Genomic DNA, 9,885 nt, shown 5'->3' with positions numbered 1-9,885 from the left:
TCAACATTATACATATTTTTTTCCCCCATTTTTGGTTTGTTTTAAAAATCTTTGGATGTGCAGTAATACCCATAAAATAACTGTTTTTTTTAAAAAAAGCGAATAGAAAAAAACACTCACATGTACACACTGCTTCTGCCAGCTGCTTAACAAAGTAGCTCCTGTATGACTTTGTCTGCGTTGGCAAATCAGCTGTCTGGGTTCCTGGCAGTGTTTAAAACACACACTGAAATGCCGGCAAGGATTTAGCTGAAGAAGAATACAGACTACTCCTTTGTTATATCTAAGCGTGGAAAAAAGGCTGTAACATAAGACTGTCTTTAGTTTTTTTTTTGTGTGTTTTTCTTCAAAAGCTACTATATACAAATCTAGAGTTTCTACAAATGCATAAATTAAAGATGTGGGTAACCATTACAAAAATGCAATTAAATTAAGATCACAACACAGAAGTAGAGAAAATGGAAAATAGGAACACAACATCACAGCAGTTGGTTTTACCCTGTAAAAGCAATAGTTTGCCATCAAGATCTTGGCATAACCCAATATCTGATAAAAAATAAGTTTCTCCCTCCATCCCCTAAGTTTCATACATCAACCCTGAAACTTGTCTTCCATGACTGAAACAGAGCAAAAAACAACCAACAAGTCCGAAACAGAAAATCATACAGCTGTTTTTGAAGTAACAAAAACAGTAACCACACAAGTGGAGTTCTGCCTTACTCACAGATAGACGTCTCAATGCAGAACTCAAAGGAAATAGTACTATGAGGTATTCAGAGACATTGGTAAAGACATGCACGGCCATAGTACTGGACCTTCCTACACGCAGCAGAGAGACAAGGAAAGTTGGGGAAAGGAAGAATGGAGGGGTAAAAAGGGGGCAAGGGAGGGAAAAAAAAGACCTTTGGCTTAATCTGTAGAACGGGACAACACAAATTCCTTTGGTATGTTTTCATTGCATGGTTGCGCCGGCGAAAGCACCACGGTGTGATTAATAAGAAAAACCTTTTCCTTTTTTCTCCAGTAGTGGCCCTTCTACAGGCTGAGGTATTCACAGAGTCAAAGGTGAGAGGTCAACAGCGGTTTAACACTTTGGTTCAAGCAAGGCACTCGTCCTGGGTGTTTTAGAAAGATTGCAACATGTCTGTTTTCTGCTTTTCTGCTACTTTCAGGAACATGTCTGCCTATAGTTGAGTCAACACTTCTGCCCATGGCTATGTCAGCTTGTCTATGTCATGTCAAGATGTCGGCCCTGTTGGATCTATGTCATTTATAGACACACACAAGGAGGCAGGGGAGAGGGTACTTCAGAAATCACATCAATTATATTGAGGTGAATTAGAAAAATATCCCATTTGTAGCAATGTGACATTTTGCTTTATGCTATCAGACTTCTCTGCCAATATATGTTGAAATTTCCCCTCTATCATTGTTCACAAGCACAAATATCATGTTGCTGGCCAGTTTCCTGCACCCCTCAGGCACCTGCATGGCCACTTGTGTGTATCTATAGCGAGATCAGCATATCTGCCTATAGCTATATCAGCATGACGAGCTATGGAGCTGTAATCAGAGAACAGATGAAGCAAGAGCACGCATAGCAGGGGAGCGTGGGTTGAGTGCAGGTGAAGGGGGAGAAGGTGGTAGAAGGGAACACAGAGAGAGAGAGAGGGAATGGGAAAGGGGACACAAACGACAGCCTTCAACTCCACTCAGAGAGGCCGTGCAATGAGAAAAATCTTTGGTTATCTTTGGTATCATCAAAGTGATAGAAATCACATATGGAACTTGAGTGAGGTAGCATCTTTGGTTCACACTATAAAACATCAGCAGGACGCCGCACATTTTTGTTTCTTGTTGTCTTTTTTTTTTGGTTGTTTCTTTCCTAGATGAAGAAGAAGCTCTTTATCGCTTGTCCTTCAGCACTTGTTCTATTAAACGTAAAGCTGCTAACCCTAACCACGAGGAAGGTGGATGGCGGGAGCCAGCTCAGTATAGTAAATGTTACACCATCCTGTGCAGTGCTTTCCTCCTTGTGCTGAAATGCAAAGCTTACGAGGATGGGAGGGAGGGATTGGCAAAAGGCAGGATGGGCGCTCTTGAATTTCAGGTGATGAGCTGACATTGCTATGTAAGTGCCTCAAAGTGATTCAATCATTGACATTGTTCCCTCGACCCAACGTCTCTAATGATGAGGATTGGATTGTTATTATCAGAGGGGTGACAGTTTGTCCTCAGAAATCTAAAACACCAGAAGCCGTCTCCCTCACAATGTCAACAGCACACAGAGCACCAGAGCATCTCTGACAGCTGTTAGCTAGGTGCTGGTATTTGAACACACAATCAAAGCATGCATACAGCAACGGATATTCCTGTGTTCCATCACAGGAATATTCACAGAAACCATTTGTTGCCATGTAGCTGAACTATTGAGTTTGATTCGAGAAGGCATCAACATAGCAAACGTAATTGTCAGGGTTGTGTCATATATGCCCTGTGTGGGCCATAAGCAGCAACATTCCCTTCTTTGTGGATCCGAGCCCACAGTCTTAGGAAATAACGAAGGAAATGAGGTGAGAACAGACTTGAGATGATCAAATACTAAATATATTCTTTGGTAGACTTCAAAGCAGTTTCTTTTAAATGGTATGTTTTTTTAATGAGAGGCTTCAGGGTGTAGACGGCTTTAGGATTTTCAATAAGTCAATGTTTCAGCATGTTGGAAGAAAGCACTATCACGTGGGTTGGGTTTGTGGTTTGGTTTAGCAGTCAGGATTTTAGTTCTGGGCCTTTCTCTGTCTGCCTGGAATGTTTGATAGAAAGACAGACAGCTGGAGAGACAGACAGTCTGCTGCCACTGATCCAAACAAGGTCGCTCAGCAATCCAGTTGACTCCTGCAGGATTTTCTCTCTATGGATTTGATTGGCTCATCCCACTGGAGCTCCACATTCTGGCTGTTTTTAAGGGTGTGGACATTTGAAGATTAGACTGCCAATAGTCTGATTAAACCTCCATTTAGGGAATAGGGATCCATCATTAAAACCAACCAATCAGATTAAGGATACGGATGGTGAATGTTGGACTGGGCAGGGAGGTGTGGGGGGGGTGCAGTAAAGCTATAAACCAGGGACAGTAAGCGTGTGTGTGTATGTGTGTGTGTGTATGTGTGAGAGAGAGAGAGAGAGAGAGTGAGAGAGAGAAAGAGAGACAGAGTTAAAACTTGTCGTCTTTTTGCAGTATGTTACACATAAAAATGTTTTGCTGAAACAAACATTTCAAAGCAGGTCAAACAAGAAGTCTTTGGTTGTTTTTTCATCTTTGGATACTATAAATATCAATATAGTACAGGTTTAAGGGCAAAATGTTGCTTAAAGGTCTTTTTAAGTGTCTCTTTGTTTCTCTTAAGTTTTAAAGCTTTTCCACCGAGGTTGAGTCAGTCCATGAGTTGGTCCTATCAGTCTGTCCTCAGGCTTTGGTGCAGGCGCTGGGGCCAGAGTGAACTGAGTGACCGGAGCCGTCGTCCACCCACTTATCGAGGCTACGGCGGCGTGCGTTCATAAAGAAGTTGCTGACAGTGGTCAGCTCGAGGCCCAGCTGCTGGGCGATGGTGACCTGCAGCTCTTTGGATGGACGTTTGTTCTCCTTGAAAATGGCATGAAGCGTCCGCCGCTGCACATCTGTGAACACCAGCCTGGGCTTCTTGGACATGTTTCCCCGCTCGCTTCGGCCATGGTCTTGTTCCTTACGCTTACATGCTGTGGAGAGTTCAGGAGAGACAAAAAAAAAAAAGAGTGTTGTTGTGAAAGCAGGCATGCAATGGGTAAAAACAGAAATGATGGCAGGCAACTAGTTTTAGAATCTTCTGTCTAACAGAAAGAAATCATGGATCAGTTTAACATCCAGAGGTTTGCTTCATTTTTACAAGAAATGTCTCTGAAATTAATCTTTATAGCTGATGGTTTTTACTTTTGAAAGCACCACAATTCGATTAATGTTATAAATATGACAATTGTATCAATATCATCTGTAAAACATAATTACATAATTCACTTTTTAATTATTATCTAACAATATAATACCAAATTAAATTTCGATATGGGCCTGGAATATTACCACTAAACGCGATGTTTTATACCACCACAGGTACTTTCTAGTAGTCATTTTGTTTTGTAACTAGTGAATTAAAAAAAAAAACTATTGTTATGTATTCCATAAGTCCGACCACATTTGAATGAACTGCCCTGAAGCCCAGGTCAACTCCCCTCAGTTTTAAGTCTTATTATATTTAAATAGATTACAAAATAACCAAACTAGGTCGCAGTAGTATTTAACTGGGAATATTGCTGAAAGTTGAACTCTTGTGCTCTCCTCTGCTGGTCCGCGGACCAGAGCAGGGACTGCATCCGGACTGGTTTTGAACAGACAGACTGGAAACCAATCAGTGGGGGGACAATGAGCGCTGTCCGTGGTGCTGAAAACAGCGCCCCACGCAGGCCGTATACAACCCTGGAAAAACAACTACAAATCATCGCATATTGAAGAGACGAACTTCAACATCCATTTGGCGACATGTGAAACATCTCCTCACGTGATCTTATTGATATTTGTTTCATTTATTTTTTCTAAACTCTGACGCTGCTATCAAAATCGCTGACCAGGAGGGGGCAGGCGTGGGCTAAAGGGGAAAAGCCCCAGCACGGAGCCACTGGGGAAATGAACGGACAGCGTTTTCTAACCACAGAGCAATTCCTAAATAGGAATTTTGCAAAATGCACTGAGTGAATAAAACGATTAAGAACACAGTAATGTAAGAATATAAATTAAGTGAACTAAAGAGATTCATAATATGCAACAAAATGTGGAGAAAATTGGCAAAAGAAATCATCATTCATTTTTTAGAAAAAACCCAATACAATCAATTTGTGTTTAATCAACAGTCTTCAAAGTGGCTAATTGGGCTTATACTCGTCAATGTGGTATTGGTTTCAAATTGGTGTCTTATGATCCATATTTAATGCAGAAAAACAAGTTTAATTGGGTGAAGATTCAATAAACAGAAGTATCAAATCAAAATGTCAAAAAGAGTCAATCCCATTTTGTCACCGCCCAGTCCCGTCAGGCAGAGTGAGCAGCGACCTGTGCGCATGAGCGCAGCCCGCAGCCCGCTGTCTCCAGCGGCTGGTAAATATTAACAGAGAGTCGGAGCTCCTCGTGGAAAGGCTGCTATAAATCAGCAGAAGTGAAGGCCACGCAGACAGCAGGAGCCGCCACGCAGCGGTCCGGCCCCGGCATGGCGAAGAGCAGCGTTCCCAGGACCAGGGCGACGTAACAACAGCCTCATTATCACACGCACACGCACACGCACACGCACACGCACAAGCACACACGCTGCTGCCCCCGGCTAATCATTACAAACACGCAGATAACTCCACACTCTCGAACAGATTGCACACAGTGGGCTCTGACGCGGTGGAACGAGAGTCCCGCGTCTCATGATCTCACAGAGAGAACAGGAGGACAACAAACAGACCTCTGTGTTAACAGTCTGCAAATATTCCGCTGAAAAACGCGACCCACTGACGACCGACAGCGTGGATCCGAGTAGCGTATGTTGGAGGTGAGCGTGCGTAGACACAGAAAAAACACCAACATTTAAGGTTGTCTCCAGATAAAACGGCCTTTAGATTCTTAACTCGTTATTTCTGCGCCATCAAATTCTATTCTATTCTATTCATACATTTAGATGGGTAATTGATTACGTGCGAAAAGGAGAAAAGCCCAAATCCAAATATTAATTTGAGAAGGCTAAAATCAATAAGAATATCACATCTACCACAGGACACGATCACGTAGCCTGCCTCCTTCAGCTGGGAATGAGTCAATCAATAAAAGCGCCTTGAGGGTGATCGCACCAAAATAATGTAGCTTTAAAATGTAAAGATTTTCGCTTCAAATTGTGTTAAAAAACAAAACAAAGACAACTACTCAGTTATTTTACTTGTAAAATAATTATGCTTCTTAAACATGCAATTTGTCAAGATAAAAAAAAAAAAACTGAACATAAGTGAGAAAGGCCTTTGAAAAACTGGGAAAATAAAAAAATAAAAAACTATTTTAAGATGACTCTCATGTCGCAAACATTCACTCCAAACGCACTTTCCACTTCAGGGAAGCAGCAGCTTCTTCTTTTTTTAAAAAAGTCAAAATGCTCAAAATCAGTTCAGAAAACGTTACAAATCCACTCGGCGACAGTCCACGCGTGTGCGCGATTTAGGCCTCATTGGACTCCCTATAATGGACTCTTGCGCACCTCAGGGACTAATTAGAGGTCTATCAGTTAATTAGTGGATCCAGTGTTATATGTGAAAACACGCACCCAAGCTCTCTTCTGTTCTATTCTTCTCAAATGAATAGTTTAGCTGTAGATTTGCTAGAGAGACAGAAACAAATAATGCATGGCTTCTACTTTTTGCCATTTAAGCGCAGGACATCAGAACACCTGCTCGCACGCACGCTTTTCTCTCGCTGCACACAAAGACAAGACCAAAAAGCCTCATCGGCTGCTTCTACACCAGAAACACATCCTTAACGATTTCTGGGCGAGGGATCAGCTTACGCAGCTCAGGGGTCGATAATTTGAGGTGAAATAACATGAGCACTTGTTTCACCCTAAAACCTGTGTTCGGATCTTGAAGGAGGCCACGTGCACGTTTAACGCACGCGCATCATATTAACGAGGAATTTAACAACTCCGCTGCTATTCAAGCATAAATCTATCAATTACAGTAGAAGCATCAGGTTAAAAAAAGGGAAACAGGCTCATCAGCACTTTTGTTTATGACGTGTCATCATTTATATTGACCAACAACAAACATTCTAGAAAGAACATTTGTTTTAAATGCTTTACTTGAAACTTGAAGTAAATTGTTAAATATGGTATCATTCAGGGCTAATAATTCTGCATTTGTTTTTTTTCTTCCACAACAAAACATTTAGAAGACAAGAAAAAGGGATTTACCGAGGCTTCGCTCACCTGCGAGCCTGAGCGCGCTCATGCGTTGGAACTCAGGCTCCTGCAGCCACTTCCACATTCGGCGGAAGGTCTCTCTTCCCGACTTCAGCTTGGACCAGGGTTTGGGGTTCCTCAGCAGGTCCGAAAGGGTCCCCTGGGACCTGCAGAGAACCCGCTGGGCAAAGATGGCCTGAGGGATGCTGTAGCGCTTCAACTCCGTGGTGATCCTCTGCGCCACCTCTTTGGTGTTCACCTCCTCCATCTGGCCTCCAGAAACGCCGCCCCCCTGCTGCCCGGGCCCGGAGGTCTGATCCCGACTGCTCCCCAGCCCCTGGCCGTGCCCCTGCGCGCCCAGGTGAGCGTGCGGGTGATGGTGGAGGCCGTTCATTTGCACCATGCCGGCCGAGGAGCTCATGTGCTGCTCCGCGTGTCTGCCGAGCATCGCCGGGTGGTGAGCCTCAAATCCGCTCGGGGTGAGCATCTTCTCTCCGGGGATGGCAGCGCCGGGGTGCGCGTACGGGGGGATCCCGGCTTGGCTTGTGTGTATGCTGGCCAGACCGGACCCGGACAGCGGGGAGAGGCTCTGTCCCATGCAGGGGTCCTTGTGATGATAAGCCGGATACAGACTGTTCATCGGCGCCAGACTCCGGTCCTCTCGCATTAACGTGAAGCTGCCGCTGACGCTCCCGGGGATTCTTTGGGGATGAGGGTGAGGATGAGGATGGTGGGGATGATGGTGGTGGTGATGATGATGATGATGCGTGGGGAACTTGTCGGACACGGTGGAGATGGGAGGTAAGGGCTGCAGGGGGGTCAGCGTGGTGTAAGTGCTGCTTGCGCTCATGCCGGGGGGGGCTTCACACATACCGATGGCCGGATGCAGGTGTCCCGGATGGTAGTCTCCGTTGTCCAGCAGGGTCGCCATGCCCATGGCCCGATGGCCCAGGCCCCGCGGGTTCGGCCGGGAATGTGGACTGTGGCCACTCAGCAGCTCACCGTGCGCGCTCATGGACTCGTGGCTCACTCCGTGCAGGTCGCCAATATTCTCCATCGACAGCGCGTTCATGATCCGGGCCGCGCTGCGGAACCATCTATCTGAGCGACCGACGCGGGTTCAGGTCCATGAAGTCCAGGTTCAAGTTCAGCTTTCTTTTGTTGCCGTCTCTCTTGCAGCAGCCTCCTCTGCTCTCTCCTCCTATCTGGTCCTAATATTCTAATATTCTCCTCCTCCTCCCTCTGGCGCGTTGCAGAATGGAAAGTCCTTTTTTCGAGTCCTTTGTTTTCAGAATTGTTTTTTATGTCGATTTTAAATGTTTTCTTCTTCTTCTCTTTATGATTCAAGCCCCCCCACCGCCAGCCAGCTGTCCTTGCGCTCCGGTCGGGTGCCGCGCCATCTCTCTCGCTGTGTGTGTCCAGCCCCTCTTCCACCGCAGCACAGACCCCCGGTCTACGCATGCGCACTGGGAGTACCCATCTCGTCCAATACTCTCCCTCTCTCTCTCCCTGGGTCTCTTTCTCAAAAACACAAGCCGAACACGCCCCGCCCCTTTCTCTGACGTCAGCTACCTTATTAAGGACGAGACGAATCAAACCACCTGCTTACTGCTCGTCTTCCCGATGCGCTGGTTTAGCAGCCTTTAGCTTTTGATTGCAATTCTTAAAATGCATTTCTCGTGAAATTATCACGTATATATATGCAAATGTGCTGGCTAACAGCTCCCAATGTTGTTTTGTTTATATCTGCTTAGACAATGCTAATTCATTAGGACTACAATGAGTCTACATCTTCAGTCCTCCTTAAATTATTAAGCGCAAATTAAGTAAACTTCCGGGTTCATTTGGAGTTGATGTTTAACTCGGGAGTTCTGGCATTCAGAACATCAGAGGCTGCTGCGTAAAGACAGCAGAGCGCAGGAAAGGCGCACGACCCCCACATGACGCGGCGGTTTAACCAAACCAGGAAAGACTTCTCTTTCGATAGAGAAAGATGAGCAGATGTGTCTTTTGTTCAACCATTAGGCTTAACGAACCAAGCCCAGCACTAAGTGCGTGCATGTGTGCGCGCGCACACACACACTTTGTTCTATTTGAAGCTGGACACATGCGCATTCAATCACTAAGGTGGCTTACCATTAAGATAAAATAAGTGGAGCCACTTAAATATTTAAAAATAAAACACCACGTGTTGTTGTTTTTTAAATATAATGGAATGTTTATTTTAGTCTGCAGATATTTCTAAATAATAAAAAGCCTACCATCTCAAACGCAAACAAAGCACTCTCAAAGAAATCCAAGACAATGAAAGAAATTACATGCTGATACATAACAACATTGGTTTTCTGTGTTGTGGTGGTGCGTAATGACGCATTGGTGTTAAACGCATCCAGCCTGCAGCCGGATAAATGCAGATCCCTGCTTATATGTCAGGGGGCGTTTGGCCTACGCGGGAGAGCAGGGCGTCCTCAGTCCTCCGAGGTGACAGATTGCAGCGGTCAGTGTCCTGCTGGACCCCCTGCTGAATGAGGGACATGTCAAAGGTGACGCTTCAAGACTCCCAAAGCCAACATCTGCGGGGGGACAGATTAACCTTTCAGACTTTTCCATGTCCTGGACCTGCTAGGGGCCCCGCATCTGTCAGGGTCCCCACAATAGACCCGGCGCTCGGTTGAACGAGTTGAACAAAAGAAAAGAAGAAAAGAGAAGAAGTTAAACTGTCTCTAATGGGAAGTCAATGTCAACGGCGTGTGTGTGACGTGTGTCGAGACAAAGGGACACTAATTCCTTGAAGTGTGGCTGTCCAACCGTGTGGAACGCAAGAGACTTTAAAGTCAGACAAATGGGGCTGACATCAGGGGAACAAACACGGGACATG

The 9,885-nt window shown here is 45.1% G+C and overlaps 1 protein-coding gene across 1 annotated transcript; it reads right to left on the bottom strand.

Annotated features, from left to right (window-relative positions):
• Positions 1-3,466: 3,466 nt before the first annotated feature.
• On the bottom strand, positions 3,467-8,079 carry onecut1 (one cut homeobox 1). Its single transcript, XM_068739973.1, has 2 exons — positions 7,035-8,079; positions 3,467-3,756 (listed from the first exon to the last, which is right to left on the bottom strand). Exons 1-2 carry the CDS (start codon positions 8,077-8,079, stop codon positions 3,467-3,469), a joined length of 1,335 nt encoding a protein of 444 aa, XP_068596074.1.
• Between the last annotated feature and the right edge of the window lie 1,806 nt (positions 8,080-9,885).

Source organism: Brachionichthys hirsutus, chromosome 1 (genome assembly GCF_040956055.1).
Source record: "Brachionichthys hirsutus isolate HB-005 chromosome 1, CSIRO-AGI_Bhir_v1, whole genome shotgun sequence".
Lineage (NCBI taxonomy): Eukaryota > Metazoa > Chordata > Actinopteri > Lophiiformes > Brachionichthyidae > Brachionichthys > Brachionichthys hirsutus.
Note: the sequence above shows the minus strand (reverse complement) of the source record. Positions and strands in the feature narration are given on the sequence as shown.

Bases quoted from the DNA above. Each gene is read 5' to 3' on its own strand.
- onecut1 (XM_068739973.1), bottom strand. From the start codon at position 8,079: ATGAACGCGCTGTCGATGGAGAATATTGGCGACCTGCACGGAGTGAGC. The intron at 3,757-7,034 runs GTGAGCGAAGCC...AACTCTCCACAG, and splicing joins GAGCGCGCTCAGGCTCGCAG to CATGTAAGCGTAAGGAACAA.